Source organism: Desmodus rotundus, chromosome 13, assembly GCF_022682495.2.
Source record: "Desmodus rotundus isolate HL8 chromosome 13, HLdesRot8A.1, whole genome shotgun sequence".
Lineage (NCBI taxonomy): Eukaryota > Metazoa > Chordata > Mammalia > Chiroptera > Phyllostomidae > Desmodus > Desmodus rotundus.
The window spans coordinates 156,355-178,413 of NC_071399.1; the positions used below are offsets into that span (position 1 = coordinate 156,355).

General features: G+C 56.7%; 1 protein-coding gene across 2 annotated transcripts; it reads right to left on the reverse strand.

Moving 5' to 3' along the window:
- Positions 1 to 1,419: 1,419 nt before the first annotated feature.
- On the reverse strand, positions 1,420 to 20,817 carry ERICH1 (glutamate rich 1). 2 transcript variants are annotated; one of them, XM_024578715.3, is made up of 6 exons: positions 20,716 to 20,817; positions 11,746 to 11,877; positions 9,040 to 9,183; positions 3,550 to 4,011; positions 2,347 to 2,538; positions 1,420 to 1,813 (listed from the first exon to the last, which is right to left on the reverse strand). In XM_024578715.3, the coding sequence occupies exons 1-6, from the start codon at positions 20,735 to 20,737 to the stop codon at positions 1,644 to 1,646; spliced, it is 1,122 nt and encodes a 373-aa protein (XP_024434483.2). In that variant the 5' UTR covers positions 20,738 to 20,817; the 3' UTR covers positions 1,420 to 1,643. The 2 variants fall into 2 exon arrangements, with proteins under 2 accessions (XP_024434483.2, XP_045042475.2); XM_045186540.2 differs by lacking the exon at positions 11,746 to 11,877 and having other exon boundaries at positions 20,716 to 20,805.
- Positions 20,818 to 22,059: the final 1,242 nt, after the last annotated feature.

Here is a 22,059-nt window from a genome sequence, read left to right on the forward strand (position 1 = left end):
CTCCACAGAGCAGCACCCACTAAGACATCTCCAGGGAGAACGCAGTGTGCAGAGGCGAGAGTGTCAGTGACAGAACCACAGCGAGTGTGCGATGGCAGCCAGTTCACTGGCACGTGCCCTGGAGAGGTCTTAGTTCCCGTCTCAGAAAAGCGTTTTCTACAACATCCTCCCCGAAGCACCAGCTCTGGTCAGTGTGGTGCCACCTGGGCACAGGTGGCCGGGCCGCTTGCACAAACCTGCTCTGCCCACCTGCAGGTCTGAGGACTGGGGTGTTGGATGCCCCACACAGGCGACAGCCTGGCGCTGGTGGTAGGGACACTTCCGGGAGCTGGCCTGTGGCTGCTGCGCAGGATAGAGAGAGGGTGGCCCTTGGCTGTTCCCTCTGCCGCAGCTCCTCTCCCTGGTCCTCCCTGGCCCTTGGCCCTTGTTGGTGAAACCAGCCCCTGCTTCACCCTGTTGGTCAGTACCGCCCAGGGCCCGGAAGGCCTGGTCCCCTCCACCCCCCAGCGTGGGCCTCTGTCCACAGCGTCCAGGTTGAGGGTCCAGTGCCCAGTCCCACTTGTAGGTAAACACCTGGAGTCCCAACCCGTCAGTTCCCCTGCACCTGCAGGAAGAACTATGAGGAGAGCACGGAGCAGCCTCTGGTGTGTGCAGGGGAGAAACTCCCTCTGCACTCCTGGGTCCTATGATGGAAGACAGATGAGAGGCCCCTTCCTTTCATACGGGACGTGCACACGGGAGACTCTGGAAGGGAACGAAGGCCCCACAGGCACTGGGCCCAAAGCTTGCAGACCTTCCCGGCAGGGTCATGGGGCCACCCTGCACTCGGGGTGGTCTCTGAGCCACCGCAGGACGTTTGGGGGCTGTGCTGCCCCCTCAGCCCAGTGCTGGCTGGCGTCCTGTGCTCACAGCACTGCCGTCTCTGCCCAAAGTGACAGGCTGAGTGCAAGGGGACGCAGGGACAAAGGGCCACACGTCCCTTGCTCTGGCAGAAGGGCCACACCTCAGCCTCTCAGGCCACTGTAGTCCTGGCCCTAACTGTCATCGAATTCAAGCCTGGCTCAGCCTGTTACTTTCCAGTGACATGTAACTCTGTGCCAGCCCGACTCACCACGTGCACTCTGGTGTGTTACTGGTGTGCATGTGACCTGGCTCCCGGCACCGGCCGTGCCCATGGCCACGTCCCCACTGCCTCCCACACGCACTCCACCCAAGGTCTGGGGGAGCCACGTCATCACTGAACTGGCGCGGGCAGCCGCTCCGTGACCAGGGACAGAGCGTCCCTGATGTCCTCCTCCAGGTGGGAAAGGGAAAAGAACTGGACTCCAATGACTCAAACCGCAGCATCTTAACATCCACGGAGCATCCGCCAAAGCAGACTTCCAGGTACAAGGCGGTTCAAAACTTTACACAAATACGTAACAGCTTCACACTATACAGTTTACTTAACAGAATGCACATTTTCGATTTTTACAGGAATTAGAAAAACAGAACCACTGAGTAGTCTTTCAAGACAAAGGCAGTTTTTAAAAAGCGCAAGCTGTTTTATCCTGGTTTGTCCTGTAAAGCTTCGGACCACCTGGTCCCCACATGCAAGCAAAGTGACAAGGCAGATGCGCGTGCCGTGTGGGGACGAGGACAGTTCAGGGAGCGCCGTCCTCTCTGTGCCCAGCTGGGTCCCCAGGGCTGCCTGCGGCTTCCTGCGGGGCCCCAGCTCCCAGCAGGCAGGGGCCCCGGCTCCCTTCCCAGCTTCTCTCAGGGAGCATGTGTGTGGCCCAGTAATTAAAGAGAGCCGAGACCACACTGGCCTGGTCTGCAGAGGAAAACAGAAGAAAAAGGAAAATCGTTACTTGTCTGGCGGATATTAGCATTTGGGCCTGAGGTCAACTCTGAGATAGGGGAACACTGACTAAGATGTGACTGACAGGGACCTCCACGCCGCAGAGCAGACGCCGCACAACACACACGGCAGAAAGGGGGACAGGCTCTTTCTGTTTCATCTGCTTGGGCGGGAGCCCCGTAGGCTAGGACCACTGTACAATGGGACAAGTCCAATGTCCGAGCCCCCAGAACACCACACACAGACCGACGTGAAGAACGAACACGCTGGCCAGAAGTGGGCCGAATTCCAGCCGTAGAGCTGGTGCTGGGATAACGCGGCACGCCCAGGTCTCAGGAGGCCGGGCCCCGGGAACCTCCCTTTAACCTAATGAAATGGGGCGCTAAGAGGTGGCAGCTCCAAGTCCACAGCGTCGATGTGCCGGCGCTTCTGCACCCCTGCCGTGGGCTGTTCCACAGCGGACACTCCTGCAGCCGCAGGTGCTCCCACCCCTTGGCAGCACACACCTGGCGGCATGGCACAGTGCTCCGAGAACAGCTGCAGGGCCCGCTGCAGCGTCTCCGCATCCTGCAGGAGCAGCAGCGTCTTCAGCTGCTCCAGGCCCAGCAGGTCGGCGGCGGACACGCTGCGGGCCTCCAGGCCCGTGAACAGCTCCTCGGCGGCCCCCAGGAAGACCGGGTCAGGGTCCTGGGAGATACCTGCACAGAGATGGCGGTACAGATGTGAGTTCATCTCCGTGCCCGGTGCTCCTCCGATGCCGCAGTGGGGACATAAGAAGCCTCCACAAGAGGCAACCCAGTCACGATTCTGCTCGGGAACAACAGGCACCTGACATCTGCTCACGTGACCAGACCCTGCGGGCGGGCACGCAGGACAGGGACACCGAACTCTGCAGACTGCACTCTGGCCGCGCTCAGCAGCAAGGAAACCAGGACGCACGGCTGCGCCGCAGGGAGGACATGCATCACCGTCCCCACCGCTGACCACGGAGCTGTGGGAGTGGGGCTGGTGTTTGCCACACTAACCCAGCGTGGAGCTCACAGGGCTGTTCGATCTCTGACTTTGTGGCCTTCGTCAACTGTGAAGCACGGCCAAGTCTTACTCCTTAACCAGGGTCCTCGCCTGTGGGGACCGCCGGCACAGGTGTCCCCATCCCACCCTCAGTCTCCCTTCCGCCTGCGCTGTCCCCGGCCTGTGTCACCGGGGGCTAATCCTCTTCTGTCTGAACTCCTGTTCTCAGTGGGTTACTGTGTGTCCAGGTCTAGGATTTCCGTCGCATTGTCCTCTAACAGACGCCACTGAACCAGAGAAACTCCCCGTGTTCCCTCCGTCCCCCACCCTTGATGTGAGTGTAAACCTGCTCTTACTTCACCTCGGAGACGCACCCTGTGGTCTAAGCCCGGGCCCAGCAGAGCCCCCGATTGGCGTCCGCCTTTTCTTTAGAAACACAGCCGACCACAGTTGGCCCGCAGCCAGCCTGGGGTGGCGGTGAGGGCAAGGCGGCCGCCGCAGCAGCCTCACCTAGTGCCGGTCAGAGCCTGGAGAGAGGAAGCTAAACACTCTCATTCTTGCCTCAAAACTAATGGTTCCTATTGAATAATGAATATTTAAAGTTTTGTATTTTAAACATTTGAATATTATACTGTATTTGTTTCTATTCCCAAATAAGTACATGATTCTATTCAAAAGAAAAACAGGACAAATCATACCATCATAAAGATACATTTCTTGTGTGGACTTCAAAAAATCGAGGATGCTGTCTGCCTTCTCCCGGATGCCCGTGCCGGCTTCCTCGGCCTCCGTGTCCCCTGCGTCCTCCGGGTCCCCTGCTTCGGGGCCGGGCCCTCCGTCGCCCTCACTCGCGTCCGAGTCGCTCTGCCCGCAGCCGTCCTCCCTGGGCTCGTACAGGAAGCTGATGCCGGAGGCTTTCGTGAGTAAGCCGGCTGCTTTCTTCCTTTTCATTTGTTGCTTCTTTTTCAGTTTCCTTTTCTTATTTTTGCTAATTACGGGGCCATCTGGGTGCCGTGGCTGCAGTGGTTCCTGTGAGAGAGTGTGCCGTTTCTCTAACTCTGCGTGTTCCACATGAAGGCGGTTGGGGTTTTCAGATGTTTTCTTTGTTTTGTGCTTTCTCCTCCTCCTCCTCCTCTTCGGTTGACCACGAGGGCCCTGATCTATAAAAACAAAAGTGCAAAGACGACAGTTTTCTGTACACGATCTGTGCCGCAGCCCACAGCAGACAGAGTAACTGGAACACACCTTCCCATTAGGGGCTCGGAATTTTGGTAGAGAAGGGATTTTAAAAGAATACAGTGATTCTCAACTGTATTCAAGTATTACACTACCAAGGATTCTGAGACTTACAATAACATTAACAGCCTGCTTGTTCTTAAAAAGAAAAGGCAGGTACAGATTGTGAAACCTGAGAAAAAAAGACACCTACTAACTGGGCTCAAACTGAAAGGAAATGAGATAAAACAGAAACAGAGCCTAGCAGCCAGGGGCTTTTCACACAAATTGCACCTCAGAGAGCACCCGTCCCTGAACTGCCCACCTGCTGCTGGGGCTCCCTGCTGAGCAGCCCTTATATATGAGCTGCTGGAATCCCACTTCAACCAATAGGACTGAGGCTTTCCCCATCCAATCAGAGCTGTGCAGCTCCAGCCAGAGTGGCTCTATTCTGGCCAATCAGAACAGTACCCTTTGGACCAACCAAACTGCAAGGATTTGGAGCCCTCATTTGCATGAGAATGGACCAATCAGGGACCAGGGAAGGGGACTTCTGTCCCTGTAAGCCAGCTCTGCTGGGGCTCTGGGAGCTAAGTTCTGTCTGCTCTGAAGACTGAGTTTCCCTGGTTGATGCTGTGCTGCTAGAGCTGTGTTAGCACTGAGCTGTTTGCACTTAATGAAGTTTCCTTCTGCGTTGTACCCCACAGTGGGGACTCCTGTTGGTGCTGAGCTGGCGCCAATGACGGTTCTTGTGGCCGACCCCAACAGGACAATAGACAGCTATGACACCAGCACAAGATGTGGTGGCCCTGAGTCTCAGTCATGTAATCTGCAAGGTGGAAATGATACTGCCTCCGTACCTCAGAGTCCAGGTGAGAGTCGCACATTAAGCAGCATGCTGTCATTTCGGGTCCTATCCTGAGCCTGGGCACCTCTACAGCCTGGAGCTGAGTGGGCTGCAGCAGCTCTGCGGTGACTCAGGGCTGGCTCCCTGTCCCCTGCCATTGTTGCTGGGCCTGACCTGTGTTGACAGGACACAGCAGCTGCCCTTGAAAGCACACCAGGACTCTGGCTGTCCCCAAGGACAGCCCACGCAGGGCCGATATCGAGGCCCCCGCCCAATGCCTCCATATTCCATCAGGATCGGGACAGCACTGAGAGAGGAAAATCATCAGCATGACCACTCACAGACGGACTGTTCCCGTTCCGACACAGCAGCTCGGAGGCCCCGGAAAGGAGTGAACCATGCGTGGAGGGGACAGCACAACAGAGCAGAGGAAACAGCAGTGTGGCGGAAACACCTCTAAAATCTCCAGTTTGGGAGTGCTTTCTGTTCTTGAAAGGCCCTGCCCCTGAGACACGTGGCTCCATTCTGGTGAAGTGCCTACGTGCTAAGCCTCCAGGACTTCCTCATCCCTGGTTTGGTCTGGAGCATGGTTGGGCACAGCCTCCACGCCACACCGTCCAGCCCATGGCTCCAGCATCCAGAACCTGTACGACCTCTGGGCCTGACACCTGCTTCAGACCCCTGAGCATGAGAAAAGCTGCGGAACATTTGCACTGGGGAACCAGAGGTGTGACTATTGAAAGTCTGAGGAGCGGCCATCCCCAAAGCATACCTTTCCTTTCACACATGCTGATTTTAAAAATAACCACCGATTGTCAAAATCCTCTCCACCGCTGCTAGGCACCCACATCCCGATGAGGTGCTATCGTGGAAACACGCCAAAGCAGCCACAGTCTCCAGGTCCTCTGGCTGTGCAGCTGCGCCACGCCACCTGCCAGCAAGCTAATGTTTTAAAGGGACAGGAGTCTTATTCTGGAATCAATGCTAATTTGTAGCCAGGGGGCTACAAATGAGATGACCCCCCTCAGTATCCATGAGACCTAGGTGCTAAATAACAGGGAGTAACTTACATTTAACCTTGACCTAAGTCATGTATATGAGGGCCAGGAGTTAAAATAACTTCAGATGCTTCAGATTAGTGTAATAATCTGGGTGTCCAATCTGCGGCCCAGGATGGCTATGAATGCAACCCATCACAAAATTACAAATTTACTTAAAACACTGAGACATTTTTGTGATTATGTGTCACAATGCATTTGTGTGGTCCAGACAATCCTTCTTCCAGTGAGGCCCAGAGGTATTAACAGGTTGGACACCCCTGGTACTATTTGTACTAACAAGTACCAATCGGGTGCGTTTAGCAAGGTGAGACCTGCAGCCTCACAGACACACGCCCAGAGACAACGGTCAGTCGACAGAAGCATGTCCGTCCAGGCCCTGGGACAGCCAGCAGGGAGCCAGGCCTGGGAGGAGGGGTGATGGGTTTGCTTTGGCCCAGAAGATGGAACGCAGACCAAGGTGCCCAGGGGTGGGAGGGGGCTGGGCCAGGGATGCCTGACCAAGCATGGAGTAAGGAGACTCTGCCTGTAAAAAAAGGATCCTCTCTCTTCCCTGACGGCGAGCAGAGATGTCCCAAGAGCACGAGGAGCAGGGCTGTGACAGCCGGACATGGCGGACTTGGCCCGGGCGCTCCACTCCAGTGTCAGGACACAATGTAGCTCTTAAATCCAGGTGACGTGAGGACAGACAGGCTGGGCAAACGCAGGCCCACAGTTGTGAGTACGCGAAACTCAGACTTGTATTGTCTATTAACTACTGTATCGTTTTCCACAGGGACAACTGTAACCTGTGTTGGCCCTGCCCTGTGTGGCCCCCTAGCGTGGTCAAGAGGGTGCTGGGTTAAAGCGCTGGCCAGGTTTTGAGCCGAGAGCGCGAGAGCCACGCTTGCCCTCAGGCACCTTGACGCCGGCCTGCAGGCTGGACGCTGGCATCAGCCCCACGTCGCCTCAGCTAGTCTATACAGGCTTCGCTCACGTGCGTTCAGAAAGAAGCCTTCACCGCTCACGTTCACACACTCAGGTCTCAGAGACTGAGAACAGGATGCAGCGGGGGGCCGCCAGCCACCCTCGCTCATCCCGAGGAGGGAGACTCTCGCACAGGGGTAACATTTTCACCTGTCATGTCAGTAAACCACCAGGATAAAAATGAAAGACTGTGCACTCTAACCCTGACCTTGTCACACCCCGAGCCAGTGTGCCGTGCAGGGACTGTCCCCAGTTGGCAGAATAGAGTGAGCGTCCACCCAGGGCCTAGCCTGGGCTCAACTGCACGTGGTGACAACCACACCTGACTGGTCAGACGAGTGGCACTGCTCTGGGGTGCTTCTGATGACTGCCCCTGAAGGCCTCAGCAACCACGGACCAGGCTTCTCCGGCCCAGCCAGCGCCCACAGGGTGTGAAGCCGCCTGCTCAGAACCAAGGCCCAGGTCTGTCCCTGGGCGAAAGGACAGATGTCTGACCCACGAGCAGGAGCACATGCTTCCGAGAGCCATGAAATGACTAACTACTCCAAAGGGTGCTTGCTATTAAAATAATCACGGCAGCTTTCCACAAAAAGGACGAGATTTTAACGACTCTGTAGTTGACCTGAACACCAGAGCCCCGTGAACACAGGAAAAGCGCAGGGGCCAGGGCGGGAGGCAGCAGGGCTGCAGCGAACAGACGTCAGTTGGGGCAGAAGACCGGGTCTGAGTGCAGCCCGACCTCTGCGCAGAGCCGCCGGAGCTCTGCGTGCAGAGAAAGGGGCAGGCCCCACAGGCACCACCGCCCCTCCCTGGGCACGGCCCCTGGAAAAGAAGACGCCACAGCAAAGGTTCTCAGCATGGCTGCCCCCGTGAACCCGGCAACCGATGAGGAAATGAACTAACATAAAGGTTTTGTCTAACAAACAGCTTATAAAAATGTAACTTGTAATAATGTTGTAGAGTCAAAGTTATAAATAAAAGTTACCCCTAACTCTGCCAGGTTACCATAGCAATTTAAATGGAATGGGTCCTAATTATTCAATTCCCCTTTCCGCTACTTTTTAGAGACATCTCCCTGCTTTAACACAGACCAGGCCACTCCCAGCTGCTCTCTGGGGGAGGCGGGCCCAGGTCCCCGGGACAGGGAGGCCAGCACTGTCTGAGAGAGACCTTTGTCTGCTGGCACTGTCATTGTCCCACTTCCTCTGTGGGTGACACTCTAGCTCGGTCCCCAGAGCAGGCCAGGATGAAGCACCTGGCCATGGACCAGATGGACAGACGGACGTCTTCTCAGCGGCAGCCCTCGCTGGCCGGCCCGTGTGTCCTCAGCAGAGCCAAGTACAGCGGCACGTGAGTGAGCCCAGCTTGTTTTCACTGCCTGTGCTGAGGGTGCTGTGGAGCAAGCCCCCCACCATAACTCGCCATGAGATCAGTTCAAGTTTGTGTTGGTCCGTTTATCTGTAACCATGTTCTGAAGATTCCCAGCATTGCTCCGTGCTATCCCGTTTGGGGCTTTCAGTTCCTGACCCTTTCGTTAGGAAGTCAGAAAGATCAGTGTGCTAGGAAACTACATTTTCTTAACATTCGAATCAACGAGGGTTTAGAGTTTACAGTTTCTCAGTCTACACCTGGTGGAAATCATCTGGGTGTTATTTTATTTGAAAGTTCATATTCCTCTAAAGGAAGTTTTGAAATATTGACTTAAAACAAAGTCACCACCATCTCGTTTTCCAAGGTAGATACTTAATGCGTGACCAAAGCACCGGTCAACAAAGCAGATAAAGTGACTTCGTTTCTCTGCAAAAGACATGCAAAGTAAGTTGTTCCCACGATTAGAAAATTGATACACCACTCCAGAATATTCTGAAAACATTGGAAAATGAAGGCAACAGTTCTCTTAAACCAAGACCAGTGCTGCTGACACTTGGGTGCATTTAACACCCGCCGTCTCTGTGGCCAAAATCACACTCCACCTTCCGATCTGCCCTGTTCAAAGGGCCACAAACCACCCCTGCCCACACGTGGCTGCGTAGGGGCCTGCTCTGCCCTCTAGGTGTGAACTCGGTGAGATGAGCGCACAGAACCAAACCCGGCTTTCTTACCTCCCGCATCCTCCTCGCTGCTGCAGGTGCTCTCGGAACCTGAGCTGCCCAGGGGCTCCTGCAGCGTGGGGGCAGGGACATAGCCCTCGGGAGGCCGAGCCGCGGTGTAGAGCCTCCGGCCAGGCGGGGCCTCGGTGCTGCCATCTGCGGGAGGAAATGGGCACAACAGGGAGTGGTCAGCGCCGCCGTGCCACATTCACAGGAAGGGGCCGCAGCCAGCTCAATGCAATGCGGCTGCTGCTCCACACCGAGACCTCAGGGCCGGTCAGTTCCACGCGTAGCCAGGAACCAGGAGTGGTCTGTGATTCTTTAAACTCACATTAAATGACTTACCTTGTAAACTTCTGGGTCTTTGTAAAGTAATGTAAAAACATAACTACTGAACAAGTAGGAGGGAGAAAGTAAAAATCCTCCACAAACCTACCCTGACAGCCTGGTCTCAGAACTCCCGTGTACTTGCAGGGGACCCAAGGAGCCAAAATGACCTCGAAAAAGAGCCGAGGGGGAAGACTCACTCTCCCGAAGCCAGAACTTCCTTCAAAGCCCCCACATCGGAACTGTGGCGGAAAGACAGCCACAGGTCAGTGGGCAAGAATGAGAGTCTAGAAACACCCACAGCCAATGACTTTTCTCTTTGACAGCTCTGCTGAGATGTGCATTCCACGCGTAAGGGCGTCCGTCTAAAGTGTGCGACACGCGTCTGCTCAGCGTGCTCACAGAGCTGCGGACCGCACCAGCGCTGACACACACACGCCCAGAAAGGCCGCTGCTTCCGAGCTAATGGTTCTTGTCACCACTGGGGGTCACTCACGCTGCGACACGCATCAGCAGCTCCAGCGCACAGACGTGGCAGAGCCTGTCACCCACACACCCACAGGGACACGTGGTTGGGTTTCCTCTTTTGTGCAGGAACACGTGTGCGGAAGTTCCTGTGGATGCCTGTCTCTGCTGGGCCGAGAGGCCGAGGGGGGGCTGCGGGTCTCACGGGAACGGGACCGGCATCTGAGGGGCTGTCAGACCGTCTCCAGCGCTCTGTGCTGGCTCACACTCCCCTGCATCTCCACTGACCGCTGTTACTCCCCTCACTTTTCCCACGGCCCTCATGGTCTGGGCAACCTTTGACACGGGTCCCCAGAACACTGACACACTGCGGCCTCTCAGCGGCAGGGACTTCAGGAAGGATGTGGGGGACACAGGAACAGGACTCTGGACGCCCCTCGGGGCCGAGCCTACAACAGGCTGCTGCTACAGATACAAGAACTCCGGGAGCTGGTTTGAGTTCACTCGGGGCCCAGCTGCTCGTGACGGAGCCTAAACCGCCGGGGTGCCCGGCCCGTGCGCAACAGTGTGGGGTCCAAGTCCTCGTTGGGGACTGGACGCTGAGGAAGGGGCGGTGGCCGCGACCTGCGCCTGGCCTCTCGGGGCGTCGCCCCCCATCCTGGGGCTGCAGTGCACCCATCTTCTTCCCTGCTCCTGTGACCCTGCACGTGACAATGGTACTCCTTCTGCCCCGCGCTCCAACCACAAGCATTTTGCCCAACAGTACGCGCCTCCGGCTGGTGGCACGGTCCCTTGCTGTCCAGTCACAGCTCAGGCTGGCAGGGGCCTGTGGGGCACCCCCACCTCCAGCACAGAGGGTGATGTGCCCCCCTCACTCCCTCATGCCAGGTGTCTCCCTGATCAAACACACTCTGAATCTTGCCAACACATCCTGAAATCAACTTTAGGTCCGTGTTGTGATTTTTGACTCCACGTCTTCACAGAAAACGCAGTACCTCAGACACGCCTGTGAACAACACCTAGGGACCAGGGACAAGTGTAAAGAAACGTAAGTGGTTGTGAGAATCAGAATGGACTCAGCCATTCAAAATGAAACATCTTCCAAACTAACTTGAACCTTCCCATTAGCTATCAACACCCGTGGAAAGAACCTGTCGTAGTAACTAGGAGCAGCCATGCAAAGAGCTGCCTCGTAACCCCACTTAGGAAGAGAAGTGTTTACTTTTAAACAGTCACGTAAAAAGAGACCGTGTAAGACCGAGGCGGAACTGTCTGTCTACATCGCAGAGGGACAGCGGTCAGCTCCTTATCTCCCAGGGGGACCTGGCCTGGAGTCTGCAGACGCACCGTCACGAAGGAGCTTCGATGTCCCACCACTTCATCTCCCACCAGCCTTGTTGTTGATTAAAGCCGTCAAGTTGGGAGAGAGAAGAAAGTGCAAACAGACCCTACACATAAAACATCCAAAACGGTCAGGAACTCCAGTTCAGTAGGGTTCCAAGAACAGCAGGGGGCGCAGGGATCAGCTGCTCCTGGGGACGCAGAGCCGCCTCCCCAGCCCCCGCCACCCGAACAGTGCCTGTGTGTGCACCTGTACCCTGACCCCCTCTTCGTACAGGGATGCCGGTTCTGCTACATTGGGACCCACCCGATGGCCTCGTTTAACCTCATATCCCCTGTACGCCGTCTCTAAACACCGGCTCCTCAGGAGGCTCGGGGGCCAGGATGGGGACACACGGACTCCGTGGGACTCAATTCGGCCGGAGCAGGCCTGTTCTTTGTAAAATAAACGCACAGCCAACAGTCACTTGTTCCTTAGGACTGGTCCGGCGCTCTTGCTTTTACCGACCTGACCGGTCAGCGGACGCATGTGGTGGCGATGGAACCCTCCATGCGGCGGGGACACCCGTTACCTATAGCCCTTACCTGCCACCAGGGGGACGCACCTGCACCTCACTTTCTTGGGAGGGCCTTCGGGGGCGGCAGGCGGCGGTGCTCGCTTTTCCTGGTCACGTGGCTCACGAGGGAAAAGTCTCTTCAGCACTTTTTCAACAAACACTAAGATGTAGCCGGTTGATGAAGAAGAGAGAGAGAGAGGAGGAATTACTTAAGCAGTTTTATTTAAATTGCATACAGTCTATTTATGACAAAGACCTATTCTAATACTAACACCGGAAAGCAAAGCAGCTGTCCTGACAGCATCCCCGACGCTGTCTCCAGAGGCCCCGTCCACCTCCCTGCAACCTGAGGCCACGTCGCCCTGCTGTACGTGGGGGTGGAGCCCGCCCAGGAGCTCGACTCCCAGACCTGGCATGGGCTCTGTGGGCAGTTCCAGGCCTCAGGTGCCGGTTTCTGACCAGCCCCAACTCTCCCACGTGGGCAACCCCGGCAAGCCCACTGGTTCCGGAAGCAAACGGCTCTCCCAGGCCAGGGTCCCTGGGTGGGGCTCCCTTAGCCGTGCGTCCCTGTCCCTGTCCCTGGCTGGCAGGACCTCGGGTTCTAGGGCTCTCCCCCGGGGAAAGCACCAAGCGGGGTTTGGACTGTTGTCCAGCAAACACAGCAGCCAGGCCTGGGCCTGGGCCAGGGCTGCCCCGAACCCAGCTTGGGAACCCAGCCGGGGGATAGGAAATCCAGCTCCCGAGACACAGGCTGGTCACCTGCTGGTCCAGCCATTTTCCTAGGGTCGCTTACACGAAATAGCCCAGGTCTCCTCTCCCAGGACAGAGCTGTCCCCTCTCCCAGGGGACAGTCCTGGTAATGTCCCAGAGACTCTCAGTCGGACAGCACCGGTTATGGCAGGTCTGCCAGTCAGGGCCTCAGCCTGGCAGGCCGCCGAGACGGACAGGGGTGGCGGGCGGGCACACAGACAGACCACCCCACAGGGACAGACGTCCCACGCTCTGGGATAGCAGCACGCAGCTCGCACCTGGACTCTCCCGGACGTGCGTGCTTGTGCAGCATCTCCTCCTGTGGCCTGAGTTCTGACCCCTGTTTCCAATGGCAGACACCCCAGATCCCTCAGCACCTGGTGTTCCAGCTGAACGCGCCTGGCCCATGGCACCCCCGAGTCCCCGCCAGCTGCAACCCAGCGCCGACCCTGCCTCCACGTTCCAGCCGTGTCCTCAGGCTCTGTCTCCTCACTCTACCCCACACTCTGCACCAGCCCCGGTCCGGGTGGGTCCTCTGTCCCAGGCAGCCCACCCCTTGGGGAGCACATGGCTGCTCTGGTACCAGGAGCAGCACAGGCTCACCGTGTAGTTACTTTGCTGATACACACGCAGACCTCTTTCAGCAGCCACAGTTTGAAGCACAAAGCCTTTCTAAAAAGAGTGTGACTTTGCCCTGGCCCGTGTGGCTCAGTGGGAGGGGCGTCGTCCTACAAGGCCAAGGTTGCAGCGAGATCCCCGCTCAGGGCCACACCCGGGCTGTGGGCTGCGGGTTTGGTCCTGGTTGGGGAAAGCGCAAGAGGCATCTGACTGACGTTTCTCTCCCTCTCTCTCCCCCTCCCTTCCCTTCTTTCTCTGAAATAACTTTTTAAAAAAGAATGTGATTTTAATTTTTAAAAATCTGTGTTGAATGAGACGCTGTGCAATGCTGACCACTTGCACTTAACACCTGAACCACTGCCCCCGAAACGGGACAAGCATTCGGTGCTAAGTCGGCACACTGCCAGCACCCTCGTATTCCTAAGGGGCCGCATGGCCGCAGTGCACGGGTGCAGCCACGTGGGGCCTCCCACCACTACAAGGGCTACACAGCTGAGACAGAAATCATCGGCTGCTTTGGAACAAACGTTCCTTGTACAGCCACTGATGCCCCTGCTGCTGCCTGGAGCCCCCTGCCAGCTGCCCGGCGGTCCCCTACAAACGCCAACTTCACTCTGCAAACCAGCGGGCGTCAGCGGGACGCATGTGCTCCGTGGTTCCAGTGCAAAGCAGGACAGAAACCAAGGGAGTTCTCCGGGGTGCCGGACACGGCGAGGCAGCGCTTTTACAGAGCACACATCGTTTCTGGCCTGTGGAAAGGTGCCCCTTGAACGCACGTGCACACGTGTGTGTGCGTGCGTGTGTGCGTGTGCGTGTGTGTGTGTGTGCGTGCACCGACTGCAGCAACCAGGGGTGGAAAGTCTCGTTTGTGTGATGTCCTAAGTGCTCAGCACAAGACAAAACGGGGACGCTGGGCGGCTGGTCCTGCGAGGCCCCCAGGGCACGCACAGCTCGGTCGGGAGTCCCCGCGCAGCCCTGCCCGTGTGGAAGGCCAGCCGCCTCCTCCACACACCTCAGCTCCCTGTCACCTCCAGGCAGTGAGAGCACATTTCCACCTGGCACTCGGGTCCATCAAAAAGCGATCGCCAGGACAGAGAAAAGCGGGGACGGACGTTTACTGCCGGGAAACAGCCGGACACCACGAGCACAGGCAGAGAGCTCAGACTGAGCACGGCCAGCGGGGAGAGTGGAGAAACACGGGAGACCACGCCCACTGGCCGCAGGGGAGTCAGGTTATTTCCATAACGTGTCAGAGAGGGCTGCCCGAACTGCTATCTCAACTTAGAGACACAGCCAGATAAAAATAAAATCTCAGTAAACTGTTCTTTGGAAATTAGACACCTGGAAGAAACTGCAAATGTATAACCTCAAAAGAAACAGAAAGCTTGACGGCTGGTGAAGAGCCTGTTCAACCCCGAGTGCTTATTCAGCGCAGTCCCCTGATGGAAAATCTAACAGTTGGGAGATTTAATCTAAGAGAGAGGGGTTCATTCCATCGCTCACAAGGGTGTACGCTCTCTGTTTGCTGGGGTGACGTGTCCGACAAGCTCCTGGCAGGACGAAGGGAGCCCACCGGGTGAGAACGGGCTGTGCCCGCCAGCTCGATCAGGTGCACACCACCTGAAAGGGCTCTTGCAGGAAAAGAAATGGAAATAGGGTATTTTTCTTCTGTAATATTCACTCTGAAAAAAGCAAAGGAAAATGAAAAATACGTGGCAGAAAAACGAGCATGTTTGAGACCACTGAGTAAGTCACCCCATCAAGTCACGAACAGTCTTCTCTTTCCCGAAAAAGTCCACTTTGGCACGAAGTAGTGCTGCCCACCCCCGATCTGTGCACACAATAGTCCCGTCTTAAAACCAGGCTGAGCCCCTCGACTCTCCTTCTCGTAGACACCGCCCTCTCCAGAGCCTCAGGCAGACGCGCCTGGGAGGGAGTTCGTTCCTTTCCGGCTCTGTCCTCAGGCACGTGAACCACACTGTCTCTGGGGAAGCACGAGGCTGGGGGGGGGAGGGAGCGCAGGCAGAGCTAAGGCAGGGACACGGGGACAGATGCAGCTCGGAAACTGGGCCTTGCAGTGATGCCCACGGAGGGCAGGACGCCACGCGCTCACAGGACATGTGTGACGACCGAGACCACAGCCACTGACCGTCGTGCTTCATGTGGAGAGAGAACGACATGGGACCAGCAGGTGCACGCCTGCCGTTCAGAGGGCCCAGTGAGCGGGCTCACGAACGGAAAAGGGATATCATCTAGAAGGTGAAACAGGAGTTTGGCTGGCTTTTTAAAAATCACATTAAAAAAAAAAACTCCTGAAAATAAGAGCAGAAATGGACATTAACACAAACTTCTACTGTAGCCACTTTCATGGTGAAAGTGAGAGAAACCTTCCGAACCTGCCACTGAACAAACCACCCCCCGACCGAAGAAGACAGAGAACCCGTCTCAAGCGGGACCAGCCTGGTGCTTCCCACCTCAGGCCCAGCCTCCGAGCTCCCCGTTTTGTTGGCTTGTTAGTTGTAAAGATTTTATTTATTTTTAGAGAGAGCAGAAGGGACGGAGGAACATCGATGCGAGAGAGAAATGTCGATCGGTTGCCTCTCCTGTGCGCATCGGCCAGGGCCCCTCCACCCCCACAACCCAGGCACATGACCTGACCGGACTCAAAAGGGGGACACGGGGGACGTTCGCTTTGCAGGTCGACGCCCAACCCACGGGGCCACACTGACCAGGGCTACGCATCTTGTTTTAACAGCAACTTTAAATTCAGATCTTCTGAGGGTTACTGTATTTCTTAGAATCTGACGTTCTGACAATTCTCTTTCCCTGCCAGCCCCTCCACAGCTTTCTCAAAAACAATATTCAGTGTGTATTTTTTCATTTCATCCCTTTAACGAGGCACAGTATTGAACCTTTGCCGGTAACGTAGGAGTAAAGGAAGAAGTTAATAGCACCGCACCAGTTCATGGAAATGGAGTTCAGAATAGCACGTAATTCAGTAATGATAGCTTCTTAATGGGTTTCATAATAGAATTATAAGTGGAAAAATAATTAGCTAAGATTTAAGCAACAGTTGGCCAACTTTCTGAAACATTCATTAGAAGGAAAATAGTACTCAAAGGGACATAATTAAAATCCTACAGCACAGCCCACCTGGTGTAGTGTCCCCATCGAAGGAGCAGGAGTTTACTAACACTCATTTTCTCCACAAACATCAGCATTAAAAAAATACCCTGGACTTTGTCCAAAGCTCTTCCTTGCAGGGCTCTTGAGGAGCATTTACTGTGTCATTGACTAGTCACACACACACACACACACATGTGTGGTCACGCACAGAGTGACACACACACAGCCAAGACACACACACACACACACACACACACACACACACGGGCAGACACCCCGTGACCCCACCCCACTACTGCTGCTCGGGGACTACGCACACCGGCGGCCAACCCCGGGGAGTGCACAGTAAGGGGTGCGCCATGCTGGCCTCCAGGCCTCCCTAAGATGCTGGGCCTAAGGGGACAAGGGCCTGCCGGCTGGCTGGGACACAGGCCCACTGACTGTCTGAGCCCACCTGGGGGGTTCCGGAGGACTAGACGGCTTGGCTGCCCTCTTCCTCGCTGCCACACCCCCAGCTTCCGGGACGGTGCCCTGGGAAGGCCCGGACTGGCTGTTGGCAGGAACGAGTTACTGAAAGGCAAACAGCCCATCTGCACCCAGCACCCATCCTCCAGCCTGCCCCATGCCTGGTGCATACGGATCCGGGGCCTCCGTCACCACGGTCTGTGGTGAGAAGAATGGTGTCATTTAATCCTTGCAGCCAGAGGCTCATCACCATCTCCCTCCGGGTGAGAAATCTTACAATTAAAAAGAAGTCACATGTTCAGCCCGCAGGTGGGGCACACTGGGCTGGCACCTGCACGGTGACCCTCTCTGCCACCAGCCCCGGGAACAAAGGAGCTGCAGCAGTGACCGGGTGACAGCAGCGACCACGTGCCCTTGTGAGTATGTTGAGCAGCCACCCCAGGGCCCACGGGAGGGGGGACCCCGTGCTCCCCAGACAACCCTGGGACTCAAGTCCTGCTCATTCTGTGAGTGCCCTTGAGTGGCTTCTGAGAGGAGCGGCTGGACACACGGCCTCAGCAGCAGGGAGCAGGGCAGGGACAAAAAGGGCTGCCATTGAGCTCCGAGGACACCCAAGCAGCAAAGCTGTGCCGAGCACCAGGGAGACCGGCAGCTTTCTCCAGATGGATGAGCTCCTGCTAACGGGTCCGGACAGGTCTGGAGTCCCGGGACAGGGTGGCAGACGCTGCCCCAAGTCATTCACTCCACAGGTGACTGCGTGGTCACCCAGAGGGGACCTGACAGGATGTGCCAGCAGGAGTGCACCGTCCCTGCCGGGCAGGTTCCTTAAGCTGCGCCTCCTTCTCAGAGCCAGCGCCAGCCCAGGGCCTACCTGACTGAGCTCGGGGCTGTCGGATTCTCCCCAGTGTCCCCTGAGAACAGGGGCCCTCCTGGGTTCACTTCAGTTACCTCCCAGAGGTTCCCGAGCTCTGGCCCAAGACACACCCTCCAGAACCAGCGATATACTTTTTCACAAGAAACAGAGCCCATTTCAAAAAAGAAATTCATTTCGTACTCAAGCACAGGGGCTGCAAAGTCAGACCCTCTCCCATGACCCCAGCAGCTATGTTACAAACCATCGCAGGGGGCTGACTGCCTGACCCCGTAAACCATGCACTTTCGGACGAGCTGAGTCTTTTCCAAATGCACAGACCGCCCCTGAGATGCGCCCCCCCATCCCCGCCCCAGCCCAAGGAAACAGCCTGGACTGCCCAGAGCTGAGGCCTCTAGGCCGGCCCACAGCACCCCCAGCGCCATGTGAGCTGTCCCTGGCAGGCAGAGCACAGGGCCTAAGCTGCAGGACGGGAGTGAAGGAAGGGTCCTGTGTGTCCCCTTCACGCTCGCTTCCCTTCCACTGACGCACAGACTGCCCCAGGCTCTAGGACAGCAGCTTGACTGTGAGGGAGAGGGAGGAAGGCCCCCAGGCCCCCGTCCTGGCCACCTGCCACACGTTCCCCTAATGGCAACATCACCCCATATCACCCAGGTGCGAGGTGAGAGGGTGGAAGCCGGGGGCCTCTGGTCTCACCTTCCACCAGTTCAGGGCTCAAATCTCTACCAGCTCCAAATCCTCCCTCCCCCTGCCTCCCCACCACCCCGGGGCTCAGGGCTCCAGGTCCCAGCAGAGGGCCCTGCTGGGGACACTAACAGCACTAATGCCCTGTCCCCACCAACAGCCAACAGTGTCAGGACTTAGTGACCGTCCTGCCCCAAACACAACGTCCTCAAACTGCGAGCGCCCCCAAACTGTCACACCTCCAACAGAGACAGCTTCCCGGGAAGGTGCACCCTGACTGAGCAATGGAGGAAAAGGTTCCGTTCGCCTTCTTTCAGGGGCTCACAAAGGTTTTGGAAAGCAGACTGTTTGTGTTCCAGGTGACATGGTCACTTCCAGCCCAGGGCACAGCCCTGGTGTCAGAAACGAGGATGGTGTCAGGAAAACTCGGCGCCAAGCGCAGGGAACCCCCATCACCACACAGGAGAGCAGAAGGGGGCAAGTCAGTCAGCACGAAGACCCCAGAGACAGCCTGTCAGTGGCTGACAGTGGGGCAGACAAGCAGGTGGGTGTCACTGGCATCAGCCACGGCCACCTTGGGGCCTGACACCTGGCCAGACAAACGACCCCTGGAGCGGCAGGGACACACCCAGATGGCGCTTCTCCAGGAAGAAAGCCACAGGGTGGGAACTATCTCACTTTCCCCATATTCTGCCTTGCTGACCAATTACTTTCCTTTTCTTGTTTTAAGCAAATGCTTGACCACGGTTGCCACTCAGCTTTTCATTTCAAAGGGCAAAACCACAATCCTCTGTTTTAAATGCGGAGAAGGAGAAAAACATCATGGCCCAAACTATTCCAAGTAACGTGAGCAACATACCTGAAACCATAAAGCTAGAAGAAAACACACAGGAAAAGCTCCCTGATATCAGTCTTGATGATAATCTTTTGGACTTGACAACTAAGGCACAACCAACAAAAGCAAAAATAAGCCGGTGGGACTACATGAAACTAAAAAGCTTCTGCACAGCAAAGGAAACCAGCAACAAGATGCAAAGCAACCTGTCCAACATGAGGGAATATCGGCCAACCATACGTCTGATAAGGGGTTCGTGTCCAAAATATATAAGGAGCTTGGATCGGTCAATAGTGAAAAACAGACAGTCTGATTAAAAAATGGACAGAGGATCTGAGCAGACTTTCTCCCAAAGAAGACGCCCAGGTGGTGAACAGGTGCAGGAGAGATGTTCCCGTCACTCACGACGGTGCACTGCTCACTCACAGTGAGATATCACCCCACACCTGCCAGGACGGCCCTCACTGAAAACACAACAAACAACCAGTGCTGGAGAGGACGTGGAGAAAAGGCAGCCCTGGTGGGAAGGCAAATGGTGCAGCCCCTGGGGAAAGCAGCGTGGAGATTCCTCAGAATACTAGAAGTAGAACTACCATATGAGCCAGCAACCCCACTTCTGGGTACTGACCTGAGTGGAAAACACAGACCCGGAAAGCTAACTGCACCCCACGTTCCCTGCAGCATTACACAATAGCTGAGATCTGGAAGCAGCTTCCATGTGCAAGGGTGGATAAGTGGATAAAGAAAATGTGGTATGTACACACAATGGACTATTATTCAGCCATGAAAAGGAAACCTTAGCATTTGAGACAACAGGGATGGACCGAGAGGGTATCGTGCTGAATGAAACAAGTCAGAGAAAGACAAACACCACGTAATCTCACCTATATGTGGAACCTGAAACAAAACAACAAAAAACCTAAACTGGAGGAGACAGGGGAGACTGTGTTTCCAAGCGCGGAGGGGTGGGGGATGGGTAAAATGGGAGATGGGTCCAAAGGTACAGACACCCTGATATAAAATAAGTCAGTCCCGGGGTGTCACACACCAGCTGGTGGCTCTGGCTAACAACTCTGTGCTGCGCAACCCGCAGGCCACCGGGGAATATTAAAGGGCTTCACGCAGCAACCGAGTTCCCTGCCTCTGACGTTGAATCCTGAGGCACCGCGAGGTTAACCGCTGAAACGCAGAACGCCCTGCCTTGGGTCCTGGTTAAAAATACTGTCATTTAATAAACACCAGTGAAGACACTGCAATTTACGAAGCTGCAGGTCAATAGCATCCCCTCCACCGTACAGATGAAGACACCGCGGCGCAGCGAGGCTGCTGCTGTTCTGTTTAAGGTGAGGGGGTCAGTTAGTCAGCCCCCGCATCGCTGTCGCGAGCGTCTGAAAACCCCGCCATTTCTTGCGGAAGGGGCTCGCCGCGTCGGGGGTCCCACAGTTCTGAGGCCCTGCCCGAGCCCCCCTGGACACACAGGGCGGCGCCAGCGGGCTCCAGACGTACCTAGGAACAGGCGCGCCCTAGCCCTGCCAGCGGCCGGGTGTCGGGACGCGGACTTGCGCCGAGAGCTGTGTCTGAGTTGGCGGCTCCCCAGTCTCCCAGGCTCCCCGGTTCCCCGAGTCCCCCCGCTGCCCAGTACCGCCTACCGTGCCTCCGCGCCGCCGCCATGCGGGTCCGACGACCCCGGACCCGTACCAGGGCCGAGTTCCGCGTGCCGCTTCCGCATCCGCCCCTGTAGGCCCGCCCACAATATCAGGTGTGCCCAATCCGGATCCAGGGTCTCTGCCGCTGACGTCCATCAGCCGCTTTGCGGTTTCGGATTGGCTCTTGGGTATCTGTGGGCGTGGCCTCTCGGCGCTTTTAATCTCAGGAGCGCTGCGACCCGGCTGCGGAGGGGTCAGCCGCAAGAGGGGCCATCGGAGAGGGTCATCCGACGCCGGGTGGGAGAGTGGGTCGGGCGCGGGGGCCTTGTGCGGGGTCTGCTCGGCGCCGACCCAGCCGGCGTCCCAAGGCTCCGCGGGTCGTGGGGCAAAGGGGACTCGAGGGAGCCAGCGCCCGCGCCCGCGGCCGCCTCTGGGCAGCGCCTTCGACAGGTGCGCTGTCTGCGCTCCGGCCGCCCGGCCATCTTCTCTGGACCGGGCTTCATGTTTGCCCTTTTCCCGGGGCCCACGTCTTGGGTAGAGAGCATTTGTGAGCGCCTGTGTCTGGATGCTGGGGGTCTCCGCGCGCGCAGGGGCGACAGTATGCAGTGAGATCGACGGCATGTCTCAGGGAGACGGGAGCTTGGGGAGAAAGGGGGCCCAAGTGGCGCGATGGGGTGGTCAGAAAGCCTCAGAGAGGGGTATTCGAGCCATGCTCGAAGCAGGGTACAGCAAGTGCCCCGCACATCCCTGGGTGATGGTGTCTGGGGAGCAGCGTCGAGGCCAGTGTGAGCAGAGCACAGTGACGGACAAGGGGACAGTGACAGACGTGGGCCGACAGGATGCAGACCTTAGTGTTGGGGCCAGTCTCTGGGCACTGATCAGCTTTATGTTTTCCAGTGGGCGAGATGCAAATCGGGGCTGGCTTGGAAGCAACTGGAATTTCCTGACACCTGAAAGGAGTCCCGTGCGCCACCTTGTGCATAGCCCGTTTTGGTGGTGGACACATGGAGAGACCTGCTAGGTCTGCTGCAGTAAGAAAGGCCTTGGTGTCTGGCCACCAGGGGCAGTTGAGGGGAGAGATGGTTGGATTTTGGGTGTATTTGAAGAGGAAGCAAAAGAGATTTCGGATTGACCAAGTGTGGGCTGTGACAGAGAAGAGGTGTGCAGTGGCCCCAGGTTTGTCGGCTGGTGTTTCACTGAGGACAGCCAAGCCCCCGGAGGGTCATCACGGGGGGGCGGCCTGCTGTGTTAGGGGTGTTACCTGTGAGGTGATCGACAGACGTCAATGAAGCAGTGGAATCTGATTTCAGAGTTCAGAAGAAAGGCCCAGGATACAGATAGAGAACT

What these genes read in the sequence shown, in the direction of transcription:
- ERICH1 (XM_024578715.3), bottom strand. Translation starts at nt 20,737, where the DNA reads ATGGCGGCGGCGCGGAGGCACG. An exon ending in GTGCGTCCCCCTGGTGGCAG is followed by an intron (nt 9,184 to 11,745) that starts GTAAGGGCTATA and finishes TTCCTCCCGCAG; the next exon opens with ATGGCAGCACCGAGGCCCCG. An exon ending in AGAAATGTATCTTTATGATG is followed by an intron (nt 2,539 to 3,549) that starts GTATGATTTGTC and finishes ATCTCTGTGCAG; the next exon opens with GTATCTCCCAGGACCCTGAC.